The following is a 27529-nucleotide window of genomic DNA, read 5'->3' on the forward strand; positions in this document are numbered from 1 at the left end:
CGCCTGTACGTACTTTTCCGTAAATTTTAAGACTAATTAGTCCCGACAATTTTTTTCCGTGCGTCACACGGGAACCCGTTTTCTGTAATCGGGTTCATCGAATTCCCACTACTAGAGAGACGGTTCTGGACTTCTGAGGTATGTGATTTTGTGCCAATTAATGATCGGTTCGGGGCTGGACTCATACCCGCCCCTTTCACAGCCCTCGCCACCGACTTTGATTTATCTTTCTAGAAGAAATGGATAATGATAATATAAACCATAGTCCACACATATCTACTTTAGAATTTACGGTTGGTTACGGAGCCTTTTAAAAACGATTCGGTCTCTAACAAGGAAGCGAATCATGAAAATAAAAGTGGGAGGGGTTAGACAGAGAGAGGGAGAAAAAGAAAGAGATAAGAATAAGCGATCTCTGGCCTGAGCCCTCCAGTTGTTAGATACGTGGATTAACGTTTCGAGTTCCGGCGGATCACGGATTCGTTGCCTCGTTGGATTCTAGATTTTATCCTAAAGGGTAGGTGGGTTTTGGTTGGGTTTATTTCTGTTTTAGGGTTTTCCTTGGTCTGCCTGCGAATCGCGGTTGGAGACCGATATTCTCTTCTTTCATTTATCCTTTCTGAAATCGAGTTGAAATCGAAGCAGTCATGCCGGGTAATCCAGGTTGCACGGTTTACATAGGTGAGTTGTTTGAATGTTTTGTTTGTTCCCCTTGATGTTTTTGTTTTGTTGTTTTTATTCTGTTTTGATCTTGATGCGGAAGGAGTGAGATCTCCGGTTCTCAGAGTCGATTTGTTGGGTGATTTCTGGATTCTGGAAACTGGTTCGGAATTTTGGAAAAATATCATTTTATATCCTTGATATTATTCATATTTTTGTTAAATTTTTATAGAAACTATTTAAAGTATTATTTTGACCTGACTTTGCACACGATTTTAGTTGAAGTAGTTTGGCCTCTCCTGAGAGGTTTTCTGACTGTGTTATAATTGTAGATAAACGATGATTGGAGTACTTTATAGTTTTAATGCTTCCTTCTTGATTTCATAGGGCATTGGGTTAGTTTAATGCAGATTATTCTCTTATTTCACAATCTCAAATTTGTCACACATGTTTCCGTGGTCTAACCATCTCAACTTGATAAGTGGGAAGAATAATTCCTAACTTTTCCTGATACTTAAATACTGTATAATTCTATTTGCCATTTCTGGTGCTTTTTTCTTTTAGCTGAATTAGCAGACATTAGTTTTTTCCCCTTCTGTGCGGTAATTATTCTTCCTTCATTAAAGGGTGTCGTCAGTGGGGAGCTGTTGTGAGACACCAGGTTTTCTTCATTCATCTATAATAATTCTATATTAACACTTCTGTACCTCAGTTGTTTATAATTTATCTGGAGAAACTGCTATTTTTATTTTGATTTTCTATTTTGGTGGGTGGGGTTGTCTTAGAGCCTTAGATAGTACTTTGTATTTGACTTAAACTATTATTAGTAGGGCTGTAGGGGTAACAATTTTCTTTTTATTTTGGTATGATTGTTGTGTTATATGGTTGGTCTCCATTGTTTGCTAGTTGTCTTCTGTTATTCTTTTTGGTCTATGACGTGAGGTTACATATGCAATTCTAGTTATAACAATCCAATAACAGATTTCCTGTTTAATTTACTTTTTAATAGGTAATTTGGATGAGGGGGTTAGTGATAGGGTCTTGTATGAGATCCTTATTCAGGTTGGGAGGATAGTTGATTTGCACATTCCGCGAGATAAGGAGACCAATAAGCACAGGGGTTATGCCTTTGTAGAATATGAAAGTGAGGAGATTGCACAATACGCAGTTAGGCTTTTCTCTGGCCTTGTCACTCTTCGAAATAGAACACTGAAATTTGCGGTGCGTACTTAGTTGCTTTTATCTTCTTTCACATTCCATCTCTTTCTTTATTTCTGTTACAGGCTGGGATTGTTGGCTGGTGCAGTACCTGTTGGGAGGGCTCTCAGGCAGTTGCTCTGTGAGGCTGGGGCCACCCGAAAAGCCCATTGGCAAATCTGTAGAGCCAGAATTTTGGTGTCATCTTAGTGTCTTACAACCATTTAGATGGCTCTCCTGGTAGTTTCTTTAAGGCAGCTGAATTAAAGTTAAGCCCCACCCAAATGGGCCCTCAGTGTTATCAAAGCATGGACTAGTTGTCAACTAGTAACTGACTGGTCAATTGAGGATCAGAATCAGACATACCACTTCTTTAACTAGTGGATCGATACTCATGCTATTGTTACTGGGGATGACTATGGAGCCATTTGATAACAGCTTAAGTTGCTGAACTGAAGGATTTATTATTTGTCTTTTAGTGGATAAAATACTATGAAACTTATTCACTAAAAGATAAAGTAATGAACTTTTCAGTTACAGCCATTAAGCTGGTCCCTAAGAATCAACTAGGACGGTTAATTAAAAAAGCAACTAGTCATCCTATTCAACTATAAAGTTATTATAAAACCTCTATAATTAATTATTAACTAATTATTTAAAACAATATCATACATATACTTCGATTAATTCATGCTAGTTGCTTTAAGTATTTGTGATGGTATCATTCATTAATTGATATTAAAATTATAAATAAGACATATAATAAAAGAGGATGGCCAAGGAGTTCTTTTAAGTCTCCATCAAATCAGTATGTGCTGGTATGGAGTTTTTACAAACAAAGGGTGGGGGTACATTGATGGTCAGGATTTTACTCTTTCCTTGGAAAATAGAGGTTGTAACTCCCTATCCTATCTTATCGAACCTTCCTTTTCTATAATTTATAAAGAATGATAGTGAAATAAATGTTCTATTGTCGTTCCTTTTTTGCATATTTGTTATCTATATTAACTTATACGTAAGATTGCATCAATATCTAATATTAAGAAAATATCTTTTTTTTTTACTTATAAAAAAAAGAAAAAATATATTTTTTTGCACTAACTAGGAAGTCAAAATGAATAGTCATTGCTATTGAAAACTTTGTTTTATTCTGAAATCCAATTAGATCTAGGGGCCTCAGATTGGATTTTGATCCTATTTGATTTGGATTTAATTCAAGTCTGCTTTATTGACTATAAAATAGGGAAAAAACTAAGTCAGTTACTTTCTAACTTGTATAATAAATTTCTGCAAGTATGAAATATATATATATCATCAGTAACTGTAAAATTCATTAATATTAGAAACAAAACTCAAGAGAACAATAAAGAAACAGAAGCAAAGAAAGTTAAATCCTCTTATCTCTCCCTGAAACAACTTATCTTCTTTTTATAACTGACCCCAAAAAAATTGATCTCTACCTGCCCCTTGTTTAGCAAGAGCATCAGCAGAGGAATTTGCACTCTTTTTGACCCATCAAACTATCACTTCCATATTTTATGTGAACCATTTGAATTTCTTCCTTTCATTGTTAAAACTCCTCAAATTCACTTAGCAGCCATCCCACAACCAACTTGGAATCCCCTTTAATAACTAATTTTCCAATGTTCAGAGATTTTGCTCTCTTTAACCCTTCAATTAAATCCAAAATTTCAGCTCTTAGAGAATTTCGTACTCCAAATGGGACAGAATAAAATGCCTCCCTGTGGAGGATGGTGGGTTGGGTATTAGGAAGTTGAAGGTTTTCAACTCTTCTCTTCTCAGTAAATGGCTTTGGAGGTTTGGTGTCAAGAGGAATGCTTGGTGGAGGACCCTAATTGCTTTGAAATATGGGGTGGAGTAGGGTAGTTGGAAATCTTTGGATCCCTTTCAGGGTTGGGGGTGCTCACTTTGAAAAGGAATTTTGAAATCTTTCTTGACTTTTTCTGATGGCCTTGCTCTCAAGATTGGTAGGGGAGACAGGTTGAAGTTTTGGAAGGATTCTTGGTGTTTAGACACCCCTTGGTTGAAGCCTTTCCGCTGCTTTTTCAGTGTGCCCTGAGCCCCGAGGCTTCAGTGGCTGGTTCTTATGATGTGATGGGAATCAATCTCTTGGTGTCCCCTTTTTAGACAAAATCTTTTTGACTGGGAGATGGATCAGTTGTTGGCCCTTCTGCAACTGTTACAGAGGCAATCTATCTCTGCTAATATGGAGGATGAGTGGAGGTGGAGGTGGAGTGGAGATGGTGTTTTTACTGTTAAATCTTTGGCTTCAAAGTTGAGTAGAGCAAGTAAGTCTGATTTTCCAAGCAAGCAGGTGTAGAATTCTGTAGTCCACCTAAGCATAATTTTTTGATTTGGGTGATGTCTCTAATTAAGTGCCTGTCGAGAGCTAATTTGGTTAGGAGAGGGGTTCAGCTTCAGGCCTTAGCTGTGGCTTATGTGGACTTTTGCCAGAGACAGTTGATCATCTTGGCATCCATTGTTCTATCTCTCTATCTCTGTAAGAGTTTGGGAGCACTTTCTTAAAGCAGATGGGGTCGGTTGGGTTATGCTTGGTTCAATTAAGGATCTCCTATGCTGCTGGAATTTGCCAGGCCTGAAGAAAAAGGGTAATCTGATCTAGAGAACCACCCCTGTGGCTGTTTTAGTAACTTTATGGATTGAAAGAAACAACAGGATTTTCTGCAACAAAGTGAGAAGTTTGAAGGAATTAATTCAGGCTGCAGTGTCTAAGCTTGCTTCTTGGCTGTCAGTTAACTCTTAGTTTAAGTCTCAGAATCTTTTCCATTTCCTTAGTACTCAGTCTGTTTGGAGTCTGTAACATGTCTTCTTTCTGGGTATGAGATGCCCGGAAATTGTTGTATCCTTTTCATCCTTCTTTAATAAAATTTTTACCCAGTGTTTTAAAAGTGCAAGGCGCGTGCATTTTTGAGGCAAGGCGCACAATTTAAAAAAAAAGCAAAAAGTTCAAAAAAATAAAAAAATGCAAAAAAAATCAAAAAATTATAAAACATAATATTAATAACAATATAAACTTAAGTTTTAAAATAAATGTCTTAAAAAACCTATTATCTAAAATTAAAATACATATATAATATGTAAAGCATATTCAAATGAGAATTTAAAAACGAAATCAAACATATACAAAATTTTCAAGCATATAAAACTCACAATCTCTTTTTTCTCAATTGCATCAAGTAGCTAATGTAATATATTACATTCCTAATTCTACGAGCCGCCTTTGTGCCACACCCCTCGAGGCAAGCCCAAACAAGTCCATGTTAGAGTCTTAAATTCTTAGTTTTCACACAAAAAAATAATAATTTTATAGGTTTATTTGCTTTTAAGAAGATATTTTATTAGGATGAATGAATGGACAACATTACCAAATAGGGGATTCTCGAAGCTTTGGTGAGCGATCGAATCAGCCGCCGGACTCAAAAAAAAGGAAAAGGTGGCAAATTTTCAAAAGGCGCACGCCTGGGCTAAGGTGCAAGGCGCACCAGGCATGCGCCTTTTGAATGGGCTGTGCCTAGGACTTGGGCGAGGTGCCTACCCTAAAATGCGCCTCGCTTGTGCGCCTAGGCACGCATGAGGCGTGCCTTTTAAATCACTGATCAAACTGAATTTCAATGGTAGTAGTTTGGGAAACCCAAGGCCATTTGGCATTGGGGGAGTGTTAAGGAATGAACAAGGGAATATAATAGCCATGTTTTTTGGTCCAATTGGAGTGGGAGAGTCCCTTAGGGCCGAGGTAATGGCGGTCACGGAAGGGGTAAAAAGAGCAAGAGACCTAAACATCAATAAGCTGGTCATAGAAGGTGATTCTGAGATAGTGGTGGGCTGGTTAAAGGAAGACAAGATTGAGCTCTAGAACCACAACAATGAGAAGAGGAAGTTTAAGTGGCTGACGAAGGACATTGATGTAAAGTGTATTTGGGTAAAGAGAAGTGCCAACTCATTCGTAGATGGATTAGCTATGCAAGGGGTGCATAGGGATGCTATTTTCTGGGCTCATTTGTAACTATTTTTTTTTCTCTCCTTGATTGTTTAATCTAGAACCTAGGGAAGTTAAGATGTTTTATCTCCCCTAATATGTATTCTAATCTCTTATTTTAATGAAATGCTTCTTTTTTTTTGTTTTGTTTTGTTTTTTTTTGACAAGGTAAGGTAAAATAAGGGGGTCCTCCATATTGACTCCCACTATACAACTTTTCTCAAAGCTAACTTTCAATTTAGACAATTGCTCAAAAAGTTGTATAAAATCGTATTATTTGCAAATTGCAAGTAAGGAGTATGTCCTCCCTGCTTACCCTTCATGCGCTTATTAAATTCCTAGAATCTGCCCTAGAGATAAAACTCCCTAGGACCTTCACAATCAAAGTAAATAGGAAAGGAGAAAGGGGGTTTCCTTGTCTTATACCTCTTAAAGCTGAAAAAAATCTACCATTGTCCCATAAACTAGAATCAAGTAGTGGTAGGTCCTAACACACCCCAACACCCATTTGCACCATCTATCTCCAAACCCAAAGCTTATCATCACCTCCATCAAAAAGGACCAATCTACCAGGTCGTAAGCTTTTTCAAGATCTAATTTGTAGTCCAACCCCTTTTTTCCTGATTTCTTAAGATCCTCCACACTTCCATTAGCTATAAGAATCTGATCAGTTATTTGCCTTCCCCTCACAAAAGCTCCTTAGTTGTGAGCTATAATAGAAGGGAGAACTTGTCTAATCCTTAGAGACAACACTTTCGCAATAATCTTGTATAAACTGTTCACCAAGCTAATTGGTCTATAGTCTCTCGGGTGACTAGCTTCTCTCTTCTTAATCACTCCTCTTATGTGAAACTCTTTAAACACTAACATCAAGTCCTTCAAAATCTCCCAATAATTCTGATAAAAAGCCATTGTAAAACCATTTGGACCTGTTGCTTTTGATCTATCCATAGAAAACACTGCTTCCTTTACTTCTTCCAAGTCAAACCTTCTCTCCAACCATTCCCTATCCTCTACCCTTAACCTTGGCCATGCTAAACCTTCAATCCATACCCTCCCACTCAGGGGACTTGTAAAGATTGATTTAAAATGATCCACAAAAGCCCCAACAATCTCATTTTGATGGGATAAGGTTGACCCCTCAACTTCCAATTTGGAGATGAAGGTTTTTCTCCTCCTACCATTTGCTATAGCATGAAAGAACTTAGTGTTCCTGTCTCTCTCCTTCAACCATTTACATCTAGACTTTTAACTCCAACTAATTTCCTCCTTGTGTAAGCAATTCTCCAGCTGTTTTCTCAATCTCCACCTTTGCTCCTTATCCCCCCTTTCAAGACACCCCCTTAATTTTTTCAAGTCTACATCCTCCAACTGATGAATCACATTTTGCTTCCTTTCTTCAAGTTTGTTGAACTCCAGGAGGTTCCATCCTAAATTTTATCCTTTAAGTATTGAAGTTTCTTATGGAACCTCATACCTTCTCAGTTCACTGTTGGATTGCTCTCCATCCACAAGTTCTAAGTTTCTTAATAAACCCAGGATGGTGCAGCCACATGTTTTCAAATCTGAATGGAGCAGGCCCAACATTTTCCAACTCTTCTTTACTAATCAAGATAGGCCAATGATTAGAAGTCACCCTTGGGAGGACCCTTGAAGTCAAGCTCTTCCAATGTTCTTCCTAGTCAGCTGAGAAAAGGAATCTATCCAACTTGGAGCAAATGGGATTCACTTGGACATTAGACCAAGTAAAGTTACTATGAGCCAGAGGGATCTCTTTCAGTTCAAATGCATCTACAAATTGATTGAAATTCCTCATGCTTGTGGTCACCCTCTGTCTAGGACTTTGTTTCTTTCGAGAATCTTATTACATTGAAATTACCTTCTAGACACCAAGGTCCTTCCCACAAACCCCTGATGTCACCCAACTCTTCCCACAGTTTCCTCCTCTCCCTGTAAACATTTGTTAAAACCCATTCAAAACCATCCTCCACCTGCTTAAATTTCAGAGACACTGAGAACTTATTATCTCTTCCAATCCCTTCTAACACATCACTATTCCACATAGTCACTATACCTCCAGCAGATCCCCAAGAAGGTGCAGCTGCCCTACTAATTCTTCTGGCTTTCTAGACACTTCTAGCTCACCTTATATCAAAATCTGCTCTTTTTGACTCCTGAATCATTACCACATATGGGTTGAGTTTTCTAATTGCCTCTTGTATTACTGCCCTCTTTCTAGCACTCCCCAATCCTCTAACATTCCAACTAATTATTCTCATTGAAACCTACTAGCTTGATCCCTTACTCCAATGCCAATTATTTAGGACTTTTCCTCCTCTCCCCTGGAGCACCAAATGCCTTATCTCCTTCAATATCCCTCTTTAACCTTTCCACCTCACTCAGCTTCCTCTTTCTTGCCTTAACTTCCTCTCTAGTGTTTTGTAGGAAAGCTTTAAGATCATTAAGGTTCTTTAGTTTACATCCAAGTTTCCTTACAAAGTTTGCAATAGAGTCCTCTCTACTTGCCTCCCCCCTTGCTACCTTGCTGGTCTCTCCCTCTTTACGTCCCCTCTCACCCCTTCCTGCATTTGCCCCAATTGTCCCCTTCTGTAAATTACTCTCTTCAAATTCAACCAGTAAATTCTCAGTAATTTCCCCAACTCTTTTATTTCTTCTTGATTCCTCTTCTGCATCCTCTCCTAACTTTTGAACCTCCCTATTACAACTTGCTTCTTTTATTCCCCCTTCTTTCACATGGGTTGCGGTCTCTAAGCTGGGAATTGTATCTGGCACTGAAGACACAGAGCAACCATTAGTATCACAAAACAAATTGACACATTTACCTGGGTTTTGCTGGGGGGGGGGAAGAGGAATAGAAGGAGCAACAGACCAAAAAGTTGTCAAATCCTGTTTCGCAAGTTAGGAGTCATCTACCCTCTTAGTTAGGTCTCAGTGAGAAAGGTTTCCTGTCACTAGAGCACAGGGATCCCTTCCCATACCCAATTGTGCTCCCGTCCTGCCTCTGATGAGCTTTAGAGACTGCATTGTTAAATTCCTTCTTAGAAGATGTAGTAAGTAATGGATCTTCAAGATAAGGGTGAAGACTTTCAGCCCCGCTAGCCTGGAAGTGCTCTACTGTATTAACTTCTCCTCCTCTGTCAGACTGAACCAACGCATTTTCTTGTTTTCCTCCTCCCATATCCCCTGGAAATAACAGCTCCAAGTTTAAAGTCTCCGCAATTTCTTCATCCAAAAAATTTGCTTCCCCTACACTTCCTAGACTGGTCGAATCATCTGATTCCTCCACTTCCGCTTCATCCAAGCTACATGCCCTAACCCTCGTCCTCGTCCTCCCTGTCCTCAATATGAACTCTCGAGTGCCTTGGGTTTGGATGATCAGAAGTAGAGTGGAAAACGCTGACTGAAACTGAATCTGAACAGGATCTCCAAACCAGAGACTCTTTCGTCTTGTTTACAGGCCTACAACATTGCTGCATCTCCAAACCAGAGATAGTAGTGGGCTGGTTAAAGGAAGACAAGATTGGGCTCTAGAATTACAACAATGAGAAGAGGAAGTTTAAGTGGCTGACTAAGGCCATTGGTTTAAAGTTTAAGAGGAAGAAGATAGACGAGAACTATCGTCTATGATCAGAGTTTCCTTACCCCTAGGCACGCGATCACTTAAGTTCACATGTGATTCAGCTTTTCTATTGCCTAGTTCAGAAAGAAGACCCGTTCGTTTTGCGGTTGGGTCAGGAGCTGCGGTTTGAGTAACCTTGTTTGAAGGGCCACAACCTCCCCTAACCACGTCAGCAAAAAAACCTCTGCCTCCGTCAATTCCTTTAAATTCAAAATTATTTGAATTTCTTACTTTAAGTAGATTACTTCTCAAGAGGTTTTCCTTCACCGACTTTCCAGCTTCCCATTTGGGCTGGCCTAGTAGTTCAGCCGAATTAGCCAACATTTGTGCTCCACGTGTGCACGAACCTGTCACATCTACACCTTCATCTACCTTGGTTCTTCGTCCCCAGCAATGCACTTCCACCTCTGAAATCAATCAGACATGAAAACAGGCACCGTCGGAGAGAACTTGCAATTGAACGGGGTGGAAGTTCTGGCTTTACCCCAGAAATTCTAACTTCTGCGGCATCTAAGTCTTGAAAGTTGACCTCCTCCGAGACACCCCTCAACAGATTAACTAAGGTTGCAATGTTTGACTCACTCCAAAGATGGAATGAAAGTCCTAACAGTTTTATTAGGAAGCTTCCATTAGTGCCCTCCACCGCGCTACATTGCAGCGTCCATTTCTGAACCTGGACCAAGCCCTCTGCGGACTCAAAGATTGTGGAAATTTTTTCCTCAAAATCAAACTCCGGCTATAAGTCCAGTACTGCCTTCCTCTCTGTAAATAGCAATAACACTGTGTCAGCATCCGAATTGACCTGCATCACTGAATCCAAGAATTTTCCCCAATTCTTCACTTCTTCTTCAGCAGTTAAAACCAACCTCCGTTCCCAGCTGCCTCTCCCTGTCTCAAGCAGCATTCTCTGCAGACCTGTCAAATGCACAGCCACAACTTCAAGAGGAGTGGAGCTCTGTTTTCTGGATTTCTTTTCCTTAGAATAAACTTCTAACACCTGTCTTGGAGGAATCTGCACACGCTCATCAGTATTTGCAACTTTTTCTTCATTTGATAATCTGTTGACAGAAAGGAGAAACTGCTGTAACTAATCCACAAATAACAACCAGCTCTGGTTCTCCTTCCCTTCCGGCACACACACCAGCTGTCTCTTATTGTTATCAAAAGCTTCTGTAATAGCAAGAAACCAATCCCTTTCTATTTTTTCTCAGCTTAACTTAAATCTCTTCCCTAATAGTTCCAAGGAGTTTTTCCAGCCTACCTTTCTGAGAGAGAAAACTACATCATCGACAAAGCCCTTCAACCAAAGCACTGCTTCCTCCGGCAAGAAAATTGTCGACCTCTGATCTTCCCTGATTTCAGCGAAAGCCTACCTCTAATTCTTCCATGTTCAAAAAGAAATTTCTTTGCTTCGAAGACCAACTCAGTTCTCCAACTATTTGCCTCTTGGAAGACTCCGTCTCTTTGATCCTTCTCCATTTCCCTTCTTGCAAGAGGATTCTCACCACATCCCATCATTAATAAAATGCTTGAATTTTGCCCTCTTCATCCCTAAACACTCCTATTTCTGACAAGCCTGGCTTACCCAAACTGCTTCCATCAAATTTGAGCTTAACAAATCCTCTTCCTGTAGGAGACCAAGTAGGAAAACTAATATTCTTCACTGGGGCAGAATTTGCCACCATCATTCCAGCTTAGATGATGTCATTCACTGCAAGTATGAAATATTATTAGTTATAAATTTTATATAATTATATTTGTTATCTGTCTATATGCATAAATATATATAATAAAATTTAATCCGGCTTGGATCTTAATTGAATTGGATGGGGTCAAACGGTTATGTGAATCGATCATCTGAATCCAAAATAATTGGATCAGATGCCAGTTTGGGTTTTGGTCTTTTGGACTCCACTGACAGACCTAGGTGGATGTTACAATTCTAAAAGAAAATTTACCCTATTTCTTGGTTGCGTTATCCTTTCTATTTGACAATTTGATATATTTTATTTCTAAAAGAGGGCTTTCTTATATCCAAAGGTATCTTATTTGAGTCTTTCGTTTCAAAAAAGTAATGCATGGATTATGAAACAGATATCTGGGCAAAACAAGAGCTCACAGAGCTTATCAACTCCAGTTAGGCCTATGTTGAACTCATCTCATAAACCAAGGCCTTACCATACACCTATTGGTAATACAGAAACTCTCCAGCAGTCATCAAAGCTATTGCCACCATGCAGGTTTTCAGAATACCCCTCGAATAATGCACAAGGTGAACTGGTTTTCTGATAGCCCCTCTGCTGTTAATGGAATTCCATCTTTTCTTCAATTTCTCGTTTCTAATCCTTTTCCTTTTACACAGAGTCTCCTCCCCTTGGGGTAGCACAACCTAATGCTTTTAGATCAGATTTCAACAGCCACAACTATAATTATAGTCGGCGGGTTCTTGGGGCAACATTCAATAGTTTTCGCCAGTCTAGTCAAGGATACTAGTTTTTGAGTGCTTTTTGTATCCAGAATTCCAGATACTGACTCACATAATCTTACTGGCATTAATGGTATTAGTGTTCATTTGTTGTACCAATTATCACTATGTAAATGCCATGAATTGGTAAAAGATCTCTCTTCTAATTGGTAAGATTCCTAAAAGATACTCTGGACACAAAATTGAGTTTTGGTGTGTAGTTAGAATTGTTGTATATGACACTAGTTTGCTGTCTTAATGTTTTACCTTCTTACTTCAGTGAACGTGTAAGTTAGTATTTCTATTACAGTACAGTTGTTTATGATGCACCAGTTTGCTGTCTTAATATTTTGACCTTCTTTACATTGTGTAATAAATTAGTATTTCTATTACGGTGAATTTGTAATAAGTTAGTATTCTGCACAGTTGAAGTTTTATTTATTTATTTTTTCAGAGCGTATTTCTATTGTCTTGCTTTACAAAGTTTTTCTTTTTTTCAAATTTAGTATTTCTATTACTGTATTATTCTGCACAGTTAAACTTCAGATATTGCTTACCTTCAATGTTTTGAAAGATGTGTTTAGAATCATCCTGCTCGGTCTCATCAAATAAATTCTTGTTCAATGTGTGTATGAGGTGTCAGAAAGACATCCAAACAAAACAGAAGAAACAACAAAGCTACTGATTTGGGCATACTATATATGAGCGACAACCCTACTTGACATGCAGGAGAGCATTATGGTTTATTACAATACAAATGTAGAATTTTTTCATAAGCACACCCTCTCTTCTTCACCAGGAATCTGTCCCATATATACGGGTGGGCCTAGATCACCCTAGAATCTGAGCCACTAATTAGCAAAGCTGTTTGTATCATTATCTTTGTGATTCTTATATCATGTAGTAGAAGCCAAGCTTCTATTCTATATATAACAGCAGCCAGTAGGTCTTTTTTATTAAGTTTCTATTCTATATCATGACCATCATATAAGCCTTGTTCCAACTATATGGGGTTGGTTACATGAATCCTGTTTTGCCGTCCATTTGGTTTTAAGTTATGTGTGCTTAAGTCGTTTCTTATTACTTAAAGTGATGCCTTTTTTGGTCTATCAAGCCTTTTTAGCTGTGGAAACTTGCACAAATTGCTTCTTCCTAGGCAGTACATGGTCTTCTGTGGACGTGAGCAAGCCATCTGAATCTATTTTTTCTCATCTTATCATCTATTGGAGCTACATGCAGGCTCCTTCATTTCTGATCCTATTATTAGTTTTTCCACTCATCCATCTTAGCATATGCATTTTTGCAACATTCATCTTGAGTGATTTTATTTAGATTAAGAGCATAAAAAAAATACCGAGAGAAAGTTCCCAAAATGAGGCATGAGATGCAGCCTCAGATTAAAGCAAGATTTACAGTTTAGCCCAAAGCATCTGATTCCTATGCACCCCTTGTTTAGCTAGTGAATCTGCTAACCCATTTGCTGATCTTTCCCATTGGAATTGGACTGACATGTTTGTAGTTAGCCATTTGAATCTTCATAAAGCCCCTTAATAGGACCAGGCTGCTGTTTGTGGTTCTTTTAACCATTGGATCACCAACTTGGAATCACCTTCAATTAACAGCCGTTCACAATTTGGTTCTTTGGAAAATTCAGCTCCTTGTAAACTGCTTGAATTTCTGCATTGACTGAATCCCCTACTCCTATAGGGCCAGAATATAAAGTGATGATTAGCCCCTCTGTATTTCTAAACACTCCCCCAACACCAGAAGGACCCGGATTGCCTAAACTGCTGCCATCAAGGTTGAGCTTAATGATACCCTCTTGAGGAGGTTTCCATTCTGGTGACGGTTTAGGTCTTGTACTAGACCTTTGTCACATTCATCTTTTAGAAATGTTATTTGACAACCCAACACTTTCCATAAATATTGTTAGCCTTACAATTGTTTTGTAGAATTTTCCTTTTAGCCAAGTGGTATTCATGCATTATGTAAGATATTGGACGCACCATTCCATTTTGCTCATCATACTCTAATTCTATGGATGACATCTTCAATCTCACCTTTGTCTTGAATTATAAACCAAGGTAGTAAGGGAGGTGTTTGTTGGTGTGGTGGATTCCTTTTGTTGAGGGTTTGGTTGTCTTGATTTCCTTTAGTTTGGGTCTAGTTTTGGAGAAGTAGGGTGGTTTTATCTTCTCTTATTTGACTATTGGTCACCTTCCTTTGTATTCTTTTCTGTTATTTTAACATTTTTTTTATTATCCAAAAAAATAAAAAAAACCAAGGTAATAGAAAAGCTCACATTGAATTATCTCTTGGTCTCCAATTATAAGTATATCTTAATTTGCACTCCTATTTATTATTAAAATTACATGGCATATATGTTTTGCCTACTCTCTTTTTTAGGTATTTGTCCATAAGGCTCAGTTTTGGAAGATTGCAAATACAATATGTACAGTGCAAATACAAGGTTTGGAAATGCAAATTATTCGTTTTTTCTTGGACTAAATGCATCTCCTTTTGGGCTTCTATATAGTCTCGACAGCTTTGGAGAGCTTTGGTTATTACTTTTGGAGGCCTGAAAATTCTTCTCAGTAAACATTTTTTCATTTCTGTTCTTCCACGAGTACCAAAGGATAAAGCCTATGTTTTCCCATAAATAATGGACTGACTCAAACTCTTTTTTCAATTAATTCTATCCACCATTTCACTAGTGAGAGATGCTGATCCTGATTTGGGTTCGGAAATTGAATATTAAGAGCTCTCCAAACTTGTCTAGCTATTTGGCAATTTATGAAGATGTGATTGGAGTTTCTGGATTTCTACAAGACTGACAGTCTGGGTCACAGTTGCAGCCTCTCTTGTGCATGTTTTCCCTTGTAGAGAATATAATTTTATCAAATTTTTGAGATTTTTTTTTATTTGATTGTTGGCTTCATCCTCTTCATTGAGCATGGCATAGGTTGATTTCACCATAATTTTACCACATAGATTAGAACCCCAAAGCTCGTCTTGTTTTTCTTGAGAAGGGAGGACTATGGCTTGGATTTCAGTTTTTGAACATTCTATTTAATTTGTTAAGATCCCAGTTTTTTGATTCACCATCTATGATTGAACTCACCTTGGCATTTTCCTTCATTGGAACTTCTTCCATCCTATGGACCAAATCTTTTAAGGGTTTATTTGAATTCCAATTATCCTCCCACAGATTACAAGTGTGCCCTCTACCATTTTCCCAGAAGAAACATTTCTTCAATGTTTTTTTGCTTAAAAATTCCTTTCAAAGCCCAAGAAGCTTTCTTTGGCAAAGATGCTTGCATGACATCTTTATCTTTTAGTATTTCTTTTTGATGACTTCTCCCCAAATGCTATCCTCATTTGTTAAGGATTCTCCACCCAAGTTTCATTAAGTTGTCTTGATGCCTAGTCCCCCATTTGATTTGAGCATTGTTATTTGTTTCCATTTCTCAAGGCACAGGGCTTTTTTATCTTTTTTGTTTCCCCATAAGAAATTCCGTTGAAGTCTATCCTGCTTTCTAGTAGTTTGGAATTGGAATAAGTTCATTCTATATTGCACCTTATTTCCAACTACTTGCTTTAACATTACCGTACCGTACCCCCAGTAGATAACGTTCTACCTCTCTAGCTTTCAAGCTTGTTCTTCACTTTTTCCACACATTCATTAATGCTGTGTTTGGTTTGAAGGAAAAAGTAGGGAAACCTTTACAAACCACACATTCATTACCGTACCTTCCTTTCCCTTCCTTTCCCTACCTTTTCCTTCAAACCAAACATAGCCTAAAATGATGATTTGATCACTCTACCCTTTATCATAGGGGAGGGGCTCCTAGATACTTCCCTCCCATTTCTTTCTTAGGAATTTTTATGATTTTTTTTTTTATCTTTTAGGTATGTTCTTGGAAAAAAATTACAGCTGATTTTTGATAATTAGGGAGTTGCTTTGAAGACTTGTCTACTTTTTAAAATGTTTTTGACTTAGGCTTGCATCAATAGATGCTTTGGAGATATCATGCAATCATCAGTAAACTGCAATATTGGGATATTTGGGCCACTTGCTGGTTTGATCCCCAAGGCTACTTTTTTTTTTTTTTTTAATTTCTTGCTGCATTCATGTGCCTCGATGAAGCTTCACTGCAAAGTACAAAAAGGTAGGGTGATAAAGGATCTCCTTGTCTTAACCCCCTTGAGGGGTAGAATCTTTCTCATGGGGATCCATTGACTAAGATTTGATAACTAGCAGTGGATACGCTCATACTCATTCCATCACTAGGTTAATCCATTTTTGATTTAGTCCCATCTTTTCTAGAGATTTCCTGATGCAAGCCTTGTACTACCTTTTTTATTCTTCATAGTATGAAGAATTTCATGAGCTATTAGAACATTGTCCAAATTAAGTCTTCCTGACAAAGCCGATTGAAACGGAGAAATTGATTTTCCTAACATTGGCTTGATTCTATTTATGAGAATTTTTTGCTATTAAGTTGTAGATGACATTGCACTGACTTGTAGGTCTGAAATGTTATGATTTTTTGGATTTTTTATTTTTGATATTAAAGTTGCGTAGGTGAAATTTAACTGTTTTGTCATTTTCCCTGAGTAAAAAAAGCTTTTTAGTGTCTCAACACTTCCCCCTATGATGCCCCAATAGTTTATAAAAAAATTGGCATTTAAGCCATCTAGTCTTGGAGCCTTGAAGTCACCCATCAATTTCTGAGCTTCTTCCATTTCTTCCATATGTACTTCTTGCTCTAGTTTACTATTCTCTTCTTCTGTCAGGATAGGCTGAAGCACCTATAAAACTGATCTATATTATCAGTTTCTCCTTGTTGAAATTGAATCTTAAAGTCATCTGTTAACACCTTTTTGATTTGATGAGGTTCAACTTTCCATTCATTGGACTGAGCCTTAGTCTTCATTATTTTATTCTTATATTTTCTAGCCATTGATATCATGTGAAAAAAGCTCTTATATTTTCATTATTTTGAAGCCTGGAAACTCTGGATCTCCAATATTTTCATTATTTTGTCGTTTTTATTTTATAGGTTCAGTTGGACCGACTTCATCCTGTCTATAAGCTCTTTCTTTTCTTTAAAAATATTACCAAAATTATTTTGTTTCCACAATTTTAAATTTTTTGCCACTTCTCTAGCCTTAGCATGAATTTTTAAGCCTCTGGATCCTCTAAGCTATCTTGCCCACGAGTTTCTCATGATCTCCGTCATTGAGGGGTACAGATTCCACATAGTTTTGAATCTAAAGGGTTTAGGGCCCCAGTTTATTCTGCTACATGTTGTGAGAAGGGGTATTTGTTCTGAGCTTAGAAAAGGTAGGATTCCAAAGTGGCTACTCGATGAATTGATCTCCACTCATCATTAACTAAAACCCAATCTAATTTTTCGAGTTCCCCTCCCAAGTAAACTTGCTCCCTTTTGCATCCATCTCAGGTTACAGTTGTAAATAAATTCATGAAATCTATTAGCTTGAAATATGCTAAAGTTATCATTGTTTTTATCACTTCTTGCTTTGTAGGTATTAAAATCTCCAATCATTATTGGGTGGTGCTTAGAGGAAAGGTATATAAAGTTTGGCATTATTTTCCTTATCAGTCACTGAAGTATGAATTAGCCGGTCATTAGCTACTAGAACATTCAAAAAGATAGTTTCATTTCTTAAAACAGCCATAGACCAACGTTAAATTGGGTTTCCCCGACCCCTTGCATTTCGTGCCAACTTCCTAACCGTGATTAACTTGATTTTTTGGTGGTCCCCAAAAAATCTCTTGGACTCTTGGTTGCCATCTTGCAGTTAAGATTCTTGACCTCTCGTAATCAAGGTTTAAAATAGTATCACGTATCGGCTCGTATTGGTCTATACATATCATATCAGAGCCTTCCCGATATGCCCCTACAAGGAGTGTTTCGGGTCGATGAGTGGTTCAGGGGGTAGACCGGCCTTAGACCAGCCCCTCTGAACCAGATTTGGAAAAAAATATAAAAACAGAAAAAAAAACAGTACCGATACAGGTTGATACGCCCTACCGGATTATTGCCCTGTATCGATATTTTCCCCCCTCTTTTGGTTCTGCCAATTAACACCAGTCTCTTTCATTTTGTTAGTTTTAATAGAATTTGACTTACCATTATGGGCAAGGTTTTAAATATCGATACAGGGGTGTATCGGCCTGTATTGTTGCTTTTTTATGTTTTATTTATTTTTTTCAAAACCGGTTTACAGGGTTTGGTTTAAATCCCGGATACCCTCTGAACCATTGCCTGACCTGATACACCCCCTGTAGGGCGTATTGGGAAGGAAGGCACCGTATCGTATCGGCCGGCCAATAAGTAAGGGTATTACCTTCGTCTAACCATTTCCATTTTTTTTTGTTTAACATTTCTGTCCTAGAAAACCACACTTTTGGTACAGAGCTTAAAAGATACTCTCACAAACACTGTTCGGTCTTGTGCTAGAGTGTTATGGTCGAGCTTGATTAGGGGTCCAATTCCGGAGGAAGCCCAGGAATACAAACCCAAAACTCAGCCCTACTGAGACAACTGGTAAGATATAAAACCTACAGTCCAGTTCGTTAAGATTAAGTGCTTCCCATTGATAAACCAAAAGCCGTTTTTCAGAATGTAATCCAAGTCGTCCTTTGATGCAAAAGTGAACAAGAAAAGCCACCTATGCTTTTTATCGTAAGGCGGCTTGTAATATTCCATGATTCACCAGCACGACAGGTGATGGCTTCTATAGGAACTGGCTCATCAAAAACATGTGCATGTAAGTATAGGGCCCATTGGCAGAGGTCCATCACCAGTTTTTGCTCATCCAGATTGACCGCATTCACCCTTAGTTTCCTCTTACCCGTGTTATCAACAAATTGTTCCTCCAGCTTTTGCTTGTTTCCAGGGACTCTCTGAATAGCTCCAATGAGGGTTTCCTGGTATTACTGCTCTTACCCTTTTACAAGTTCTTCCCCACTTGTTATCTTCCCAACAATTTTCAGAAGAATGATTGAGTGGTCTCTTTACCATTCACCTTATCATTTATAAAGTCTTTTGTTTCCATTTGAATCCTGTAGTTAAGAAGCCATTAAATTTCCAATTCTTTCATCTTCTATCAAAATCTTAAACCAGTTTCTTTTTTCTGAACGGGTGATCTTCTTGATTGAGGCCACTATAGGTGTTCTTCATCTTTTTGTTTTTTTTTTTTGATATCATTGCCAATTTTGAATTTTTGAATTATACTTCCATTTTCTAAGTTGTGATTCCTATTGCATTCAACTATTCATTGCGTTGGATGATCTCCTTAATATAGTTTTCAAGGTGCCAAGGCAAGGCCAGGCGATAGGAGGGAGGGGTGCCTAGTTGCCTAGGCTATGTTTTTTTTTTTTTTTTTCTAATTTATAACCACATATCCTAGGGTAGTTCCTTAGGTTCCATGACCATCTTTTCTTAATAACTATCCATATTTTTCATAAGAAAATTATGAACTTTAAGTTAAAAGTCTAGAAATGTGTTGATTTTTCAAAATTTGAAGTTCTCCCCGTAATTGTGAAATCTTTGAGGGTTCAATACAACAATTAGCATTATTTGTGTTTTATTAAACCCTAACAAATGGGAAAATAATAAAAACAACATAGTTTATAAGCACAAATATGGATATTTTTGTTTAATAATGTTCTTTTTTATAATTATAATCTTAAAATAATAACAATGTAAAAGTACTTTATAAGACTATAAAAAATTATTTGGCGATTGTGCGAGGGTGAGCCTCTAAGGGTGGCTTGTTGCCTAGGTGTCACCTTGACAACTATGCTCCTTAACTTGGCTATTGTTCTTAATGTGTTTTTCCTGACCACTATTAGTCTTAATTAGCTTTAAGCCTAGGGTTCATTATAATTTGAGTTGACCATTAAATCTTAGGGAAAATTCCCGATTAGTACCTTGTAGGCTTGCACTTTGGGCCTAGTACCACTTTGATTGTTGAGCTTTAAAACACGATAATTTAGTACCTGAATTTTCAAAATGTGTTAATTCAGTATCTGTTATAAACCAACCGTTAATAGGCATGTAATAAGACACAAATGCCCTTTGGGTGTCATCTAATTTTCTCTGTCAACCATCCAAATTTTTGAGGCTTATAAAATTGCTTTAAAATGGACATCAAGAAAAGGACAAATCATCTTGAGAAAAGGGGAGAAGTGGTTATCATTGGCATGGCGAAGGTCGCATCGTAGTTGCAATCCAAAGAGATTTTGGTGGTGCTTCCACGGGGTATTACTGAGCTTCGATGTGTGTTTGCCTTTGTACATCGTCACGACAATTGAAGGATCCTCTGAGGATCTCTCCACTCACTTCTTCACTTGGCATGTGGCACTGGTGCAACGATAGTATTTCCTTGGAACATGGCAATTCTTCACCACTTTTTGTCCATACTTTGGTTGCCATCTTGTATAGATATCATCTGATTATGTAGGGTTATCAATGGATTAGGTCTATTCGACGGTCAAGTTTATTCCAATTGTTTTGCAAAATATATATATACGGATGTATATGTATATATTACGGTTTCAAAATGTTTGCAAAAATGTTTTAATTTTCGGGATCCATGTGAGTAGAGAGTGCAACACTGTTCCTTGCAGCCAAGGGAGAGATTCTCTCTTGTCGGGTAGTGTTTGATTATTATGGGCTGAGATGTTAAGTGTAAGATCATTGAGGGTAATACCTGATGAGTTAATCTTGCATCTGCCTATAGTCCTTGTGTTTTTATAAGGTGACTTGGCTCATGGACCACTTAGTGTAAGTGTTGGGCCCACTAAGAGCTCATGGTGATAGGCTTAGGAGTTCATTGTTCATAACAGTGTATTCGGTCAGGCATTGTAGCAAATGTTGGGCTGAACCCATGTGGCTGATGTGTAGATCAATGTTTGAGTCTCACGCCATACAAAGAAGCCCAACTGGGCAGCAGTTTGGAGGGTTACTGAGCAGATGGACTTGTTGGGCCTAAATCCCATTTCGAACTGGTTTAATATGATTAGTTAAACAAGGGTGGATCTAGGATTTGGATCAGTGGATAGGATAGGGAGTTATTCCTATCCACTAAGAGTATGTGGATCTGGAAACCTCCTAATGAGATTAGGAGAGCTGATCTAATCTACAGATAAGATAAGGATCTATCCTTATCACTTAAAAAATGTCCAAATTCAAATAAGGATTTGAATTAGGAAACTCTTAATGAGATTATGAGTTGAACTTTTTAAGTCTATAAAAGGAGGAATGGACGAACCATTCAACACATCTCAACATCTTAAAGCCCCAAACATCAGATCTTAGATCACCTAGAGAGAGGACAACAACAGTGTGACTACGCCATCTTCTCCCTGCGTTCTCCTCTAGTTGTCGCCAATTGCTAGTTCGATCTCCATTCTTCTTAGAGCGATCAACAACAGTTCTTGATATCAGTCTTTGGAGAAAGACTGATATGAAGTCGTGCTCACAGCCTCCATCGAATTCTTGTTGAAGGATTTGGTTCTTGGGAAAAACACTACTGATTCTGCTCCTCCCTACACTGTCATTTTCAGTGGGACTTATCTTTGGAGATTTCTTTGGGCGTGAACACCTTCATTGGGAGTTACTGCTACTCCGTATCAGGTATATCCCTCTCCTACCTTTTGGTTTCAGATCTGGTCTGATTCTTGGTTTAAGATTGATCTTTGAAAATGTAGATTTTCTAAAACGAGGAATGTGATTCTCAGATGGGAGAGAGATTTTTGAAATTTCGCCCAACCTACCAGTAGGGTTCGGCCATCCATATGATGGATCTCTCATCCCTTCAGTGGTATCAGAGCCATGGTTCAAATCTTGAACCGAAATAAACTAGATCTGAACCTGCACAAATGGGCATAAGGTGTTCTACTCGATTTGCGCAGATTAGGGTTTTTATGGGAAATCAGTTCTCAGTTACAAGGCGAATGATTTGAAATTAATTTTTATAAATTTGGAATATATTTAGAATTGTTCTTGTATGATTTTCTTGATTTATGGGCTGTTCGTACAAAGGAGATCAAAATCTTTATTGGTGCAGGATATTTGCGATTTGCAGATTTTTACATTCTGGTCTGTAATTAATTATTATTTTTTTTAATTTTAGACTGAATGTATAGGTATTTTATTTGATGTAATATTAATAGAAAAATTAGGGTTTTTTTTTATTTATTTTATTCCAAGATCGAAGCTGAATGCGCTGGAGAAGGAGAATTCGCACAAGGAGAAATCGCTATCTGCGATTTGTAGTTTATGAAACTGCAAATTGTGATCTAACATCTGTTTTGCAAGTTTGAGATGTGCGAACAACCCTGTTACTGATTCTTGTTTATTCTTTAATCAGTAAATTTAATTTCAGATCGTTTTCTTGAATTAATTCTTAAATTAAAAATCAAACCCTAGACCCATTCGAACCAGATTGGTCCAAATTGGTTGGACCGAATCTGTGGTTCGATGGAGGCTGATGTCAGCCCTAATTTGCCACTTTTGGGTTAAGGGATTGATGGTTAATTATGAGATTTAATTCGGTCCACACCTGTAAGGCCTGGTTTTAAAGAGTTAAAACTACTAAAGCCCACTAATTGCAGAAAAGCTATATGGGCCGAACTGCTTAAGCTTATTCAGCCCATATACCTAGATAATGTTAATCAGTAATATTATGGATTAAAATGAGCTTTACAGACATTAATTGATTTGATCAATTCTATCCTTGCATATGATGTATGGATGTGTGATGTGCAACGTACATTGGCTATAAGTACTTGGCCCATGCAGATACGTTAGTGGCTCTTGCGCACATCATGGCTGAATGCATATCATTGCAATGGTGTCCCTAAAGATCATTGGAAGATCTCCCTTCGTGGAGGGACCCACACCTCCTCTAAAAGGAATCGTGCAAAACCTTAGCCGTTCATGGCCCACCTAAATCTGGCTTTATGAAAGTTAGTGTGAGCCACTTTGGTTTGACCTAAATTAAAGTAGGGCGTAACTTTTGTTCCCTCTTGAAATATGAGTGCATGTGATAGGGAGATTTATATGATGAACTCTCTAAAGGCCTTTCGTCATTAGCATGAAGATGAGTCATTCAGTAATGAGAAAACACACCATAAAATTGGGCTATTCATTTGCTGTTGGACTTGTTGGAATGTTTCATAAGATGATAGGGGCGTCAGAGACTGATGTGGGAGGGGCTTACCAGAAAATGAAAGATTCTCTTATGGTACCTTGGCGTTCACGAATATGATGGGTGAACACTCATTGGACAGAAATGTTTAATCTAAAATGGTAATGAATCTTGTTTGACAGAGGCCAAAGGGAAAGTTCTTACGATGAGTTAATATGATCATTTACAGAAAGGTGGTGGGGTTATGCAACTGAAATAGTTGGTTCCATGCACCCTATGTGATTTTCTACATTTTCAGAGACATATGTCGCTGTCTCCGTCACTGAGATAGGAGGGAAATCTCGGAGATGAACAAATGAAAGTGGAATATATATTAAAAGCCATATCTATGTAAATAACATAAATCAAATTAGATTGTGGAATAATGTTTGCCTTTTATTAGAAATGGCAAACGAACAATTTGCAAAGCTATTTGACGACAACAAATTTAAGGGCCCAAACTATGCCAACTGGTATCGTAACCCAATGCTAGTCTTGACCTTTGAAAAATTGGAAAAGGTGGCTAAGAATCCTACCTCAGAGCGACCAGGAGATAGGGCTTCTGAGGTCCGAAGAAGAGACTATCAAGAATGGGAGAAAAACTCCCTCGCCCGGTGTTATATCATTGTGAGTAGAGAGTGCAACACTGTTCCTTGTAGCCGAGGGAGAGGTTCTCTCTTGTTGGGTAGTGTTTGATCATTATGTGTTGAGAGGTTAAGTGTAAGGCCATTGAGTGTAATACCTGATAGGCTAATCTTGCATCTGCCCACAGTCCCTAGGTTTTTATAAGGTGGCTTGGCCTAGGGACCACTTAGTGTAAGTGTTGGGCCCATTAAGAGCCCATGGTGATGGGCTCAGGGGTTCATTGTCCATAATAGTATATTCGGCCAGGCCTTGTAGCAAAGGCTGGGCTAAACCTATGTGGTTGATGTGTAAATCAATGTTTGGGCCCCACGCCATAGAAAGAAGCCCAACTAGGCAGCAGTTTGGAGGGTTATTGAGCACATGGACTTATTGGGCCTAAAGCCCATTTTGAACTAGTCTAATATGATTAGTTAAACAAGGGTGGATTTGGGATTTAGATCAGTGGATAGGATAGGGAGTTATTCCTATCCACTCAGAGTATTTGGATCTGGAAACCTCATAATGAGATTAGGAGAGCTGATCTAATCTATAGATAAGATAAGGATCTATCCTTATCACTTAAAGAGAGTTCATATTCAAATAAAAATTTGAATCAGGAAACTCCTAATGAGTTTAGGAGCTGATCTCTTTAAGTCTATAAAAGGAGGAGGGGGTGAACCATTCAACACATCTCAACATCTCAAAGCCCCAGACATCAGATCTTAGATCACCCAGAGAGAAGATAGCAACAATATGACTGTGCCATCTTCTCCCTGCGTTCTCCTCCAGTTGCCGCCAATTGCCAATTCGATCTCCATTCTTATAGGAGCGATCAAGAACAATTCTTGATATCAGTCTTTGGAGAAATGCTTATCTGAAGTCGTGTTTACAACCTCCATCGAATCCTTGTTGAAGGGTTTGGTTCTTGGGAAGAACACTGCTGATTCTACTCCACCCTACACTGTGTCATTTCAGTGGAAACAATGTTTTGAGATTTCTTTGGGCGTGAACACCTTCATTGGGAGTTACTGCTACTCCGTATTAGGTATGTCTTTCTCCTACCTTTTGGTTTCAGATATAGTCCGGTTATTGGTTCAAGATTGATCATTGAAAATGCAGATTTTCTAAAACAGGGGATGTGATTCCCAGATGAGAGAGAGAAATTTTTGAAATTTCGCCCAACCTACCTGCAGGGTTTGGCCATCCATATGATGGACTCATCTCTTCAGAAACAACTTAATACGTATCAATGTCAAGTGTATGGATACTTAGTTTGACAAGTCTGTATTTTGACTACTTTTGGGTTGGTTTTAAACTACAATAAAAAGTGAAAATTATAATTATAAAAACTAAAATGGAGTTTTAATTATAAATTTGAAATAAATAATTTTTTAAAAAATTTAATAAAAAATGAATGTTAAAATAATTTATTTTATCTACCTTAAATGATTTTGTGTTTATTTCACATACAAATTAAATGTTAAAAATGAAAGCATATTATTATTATTATTATTATTTAAAAAATAGTGTTATTTATATAAAAATACTAAATAAATAAATTGTCCAAACTAAAAATTGAAAAGTATTAAAATAATTTGTTTTATCTACCTTAAATGATCTATATGTTCTATTTTACAATTATATGTTAAAATTGAAAACATATTTATTGTTTGAAAAATAGTTATTATTTATAAAAAAATTGAGATAAATGTATATTTTTTTAAACTTCATAATAAAAATTAAAAATATAAAAATAGAAATGGAGTGATAATTATTTTACGATATGTACATGTTTTAAAGTCCTAATATTGTTGATTGTAATGTTACTTTTAATATAACCTATTAAAGTATATATTTTTCATGTGTTTTTCCATAATTGAGCTTCAGATTTAGTGTTATTAAAGATTTGTATGCATTTTCATAGTATATCCGATTGGTTTCATATCTTTCATTAGTATCCATTTGTTTTTAAAGCATATTTGTATTCATATCCATATCCGAACTATTTGATATGATACCTGATGATGATGATACTTTGTTCATTTTTTAAACTTATAAACCTTGATCTTATTTGTTGACTAGCTTGTAAGTTCGTCACTTTTTCTCAATATATCTTCTATGGTTCTCCTTTGATGCTTTAACCTTAAACTAGAGATGTAACAGTTGACACCCAGGCCCTAAGTCACCACTCACCAAGAACGGTAGCGGACGATCAAATGAAGGGGTCCTTTATCTATCTACATACCATCACTTGCAGCTTGCGAAACAAGATCAGATGGAGTAAAGAAAAAAGAAGTAAAAGAGGGATAGAAAATTTTCTTGATTTTTTATTTTGGTCTAACAATAATATGGGATCTAGCTTTTGCGTCTTGAAACCAAGTTGTTTGCCTTCAGTCTTGGTATGAAATTGAGGGTCTGATGTTCTTCATAGACGAGCTCTCTCCCATGATCTAATGAGTGTTAGGTTTTATGAGTTTGTCAAAAACTAGTGTGTGGCCCCTACTTTGCAATTGCAAATGCGAATGCAAATGCACTTATTAAAAAATGTGAAAATAAGAAAAGGATTCAATATTTTAATATTTATTTATGTTCATATACTAATTATATTTAAATGTTCTTGGAGTGCTTTCTAATTTTCTTCATCAACTATCCAAATGTTGATAAAAAATGATCAGTCCCAAATCCTTGCTTCTTCTATTCAAGAAAGTTGGTATCGTCTCAATGGACATTCTGGTGACCCCAATTTTCTTGAATAGAAGAGACAAGGATTTGGGACTGTTTATTTTTTAGAGAGAATTAGATAACACTTGAAGGGTATTTGTGTCTTTTTAATTGGCACTTAACAACTGGTTAATGGCAGGTACTAGATCGACACGTTTTGAAAGTTTGGGTACTAAATTGTTGCATTTTAAAGTTAGGGGACCAAAGTGGCATTAGACCCAAAGTATAGGGTATTATTAGGGGTGTAACTTTTTCGGCTTATGGTTGGGATTTTGTCAAAATTTCAATAGGCCCAACTCGATGAAAATTGGTTAATCGTCTGGTATAACTAGAAAATCGGTGAACTGGTCTCGGTTTCATGAAACCACTAGGTCATTAAGTAATTGAAATTCCAAACTGTGTGATAAGATTTGTACTCATGACCTGTGACCTGGTTCCTTGTCCGATTTGGTCACACCCTAAGAAAATTGGATCGGAGCAGCCATTCAAACCAGTTGAATTGTGATCTGGTGCCTTGTTCGATTTGGTCACACCCCAAGAAACATAATGTCTAAAAACATAGTGAACCAGAAAATCAATGAACTAGTCCTGGTTTCATGAAACCACTATTAGATAGTGTATGCTCTTAGCTCCAATCAGAATGATGTACATTATGACATTTAATGTAAATGAATAAAGTACATATTTGATTCATATTATTATTGTGTGTTTCTATATAATATCCTTAAACTGGACACTTATGAGACTCGTGTTAGTGTAGAATCTTCATAGCCGTTGGATAGATCTGGGGAGATTTATTCCGTCAAACCTGACACTAATGTGCCGCTAAGTTGGTTGGAGTGTTTTGTCTCATCTACTAGGGTGGGACCTAATGTACATGTAGTGTGGATTTTCCTGATACTACACTAAGTGTCGAATTGGACTGTCTTTGATATGCCAATCAGTGATATCCTTAGAGGGGGTCAAAACTTGAGTATAT

The 27529-nt window shown here is 37.5% G+C and overlaps 1 protein-coding gene across 2 annotated transcripts; it reads left to right on the plus strand.

The window, feature by feature from the left end:
- Nucleotides 1–283: 283 nt before the first annotated feature.
- On the plus strand, nucleotides 284–25583 carry LOC104590842 (RNA-binding (RRM/RBD/RNP motifs) family protein). Of its 2 annotated transcripts, none has more exons than XM_088887984.1 (4): nucleotides 284–681; nucleotides 1670–1881; nucleotides 21581–21650; nucleotides 21755–25583. In XM_088887984.1, the coding sequence occupies exons 1-4, from the start codon at nucleotides 648–650 to the stop codon at nucleotides 21862–21864; spliced, it is 426 nt and encodes a 141-aa protein (XP_088744110.1). In that variant the 5' UTR covers nucleotides 284–647; the 3' UTR covers nucleotides 21865–25583. The 2 variants fall into 2 exon arrangements, with proteins under 2 accessions (XP_088744110.1, XP_010247898.1); XM_010249596.3 differs by lacking the exons at nucleotides 21581–21650; nucleotides 21755–25583 and adding exons at nucleotides 11610–11787; nucleotides 11878–12439 and having other exon boundaries at nucleotides 298–681.
- The last annotated feature ends 1946 nt before the right edge of the window (nucleotides 25584–27529 follow it).

The sequence above is a fragment of the Nelumbo nucifera genome, chromosome 5 (assembly GCF_055504915.1).
Source record: "Nelumbo nucifera cultivar China Antique chromosome 5, China Antique-T2T, whole genome shotgun sequence".
Taxonomy (NCBI): Eukaryota; Viridiplantae; Streptophyta; class Magnoliopsida; order Proteales; family Nelumbonaceae; genus Nelumbo; species Nelumbo nucifera.

Bases quoted from the DNA above. Each gene is read 5' to 3' on its own strand.
- LOC104590842 (XM_010249596.3), top strand. From the start codon at position 648: ATGCCGGGTAATCCAGGTTGCACGGTTTACATAG. The intron at 682-1,669 runs GTGAGTTGTTTG...ACTTTTTAATAG, and splicing joins AGGTTGCACGGTTTACATAG to GTAATTTGGATGAGGGGGTT. The intron at 11,788-11,877 runs GTGAACTGGTTT...CCTTTTACACAG, and splicing joins CCCCTCGAATAATGCACAAG to AGTCTCCTCCCCTTGGGGTA.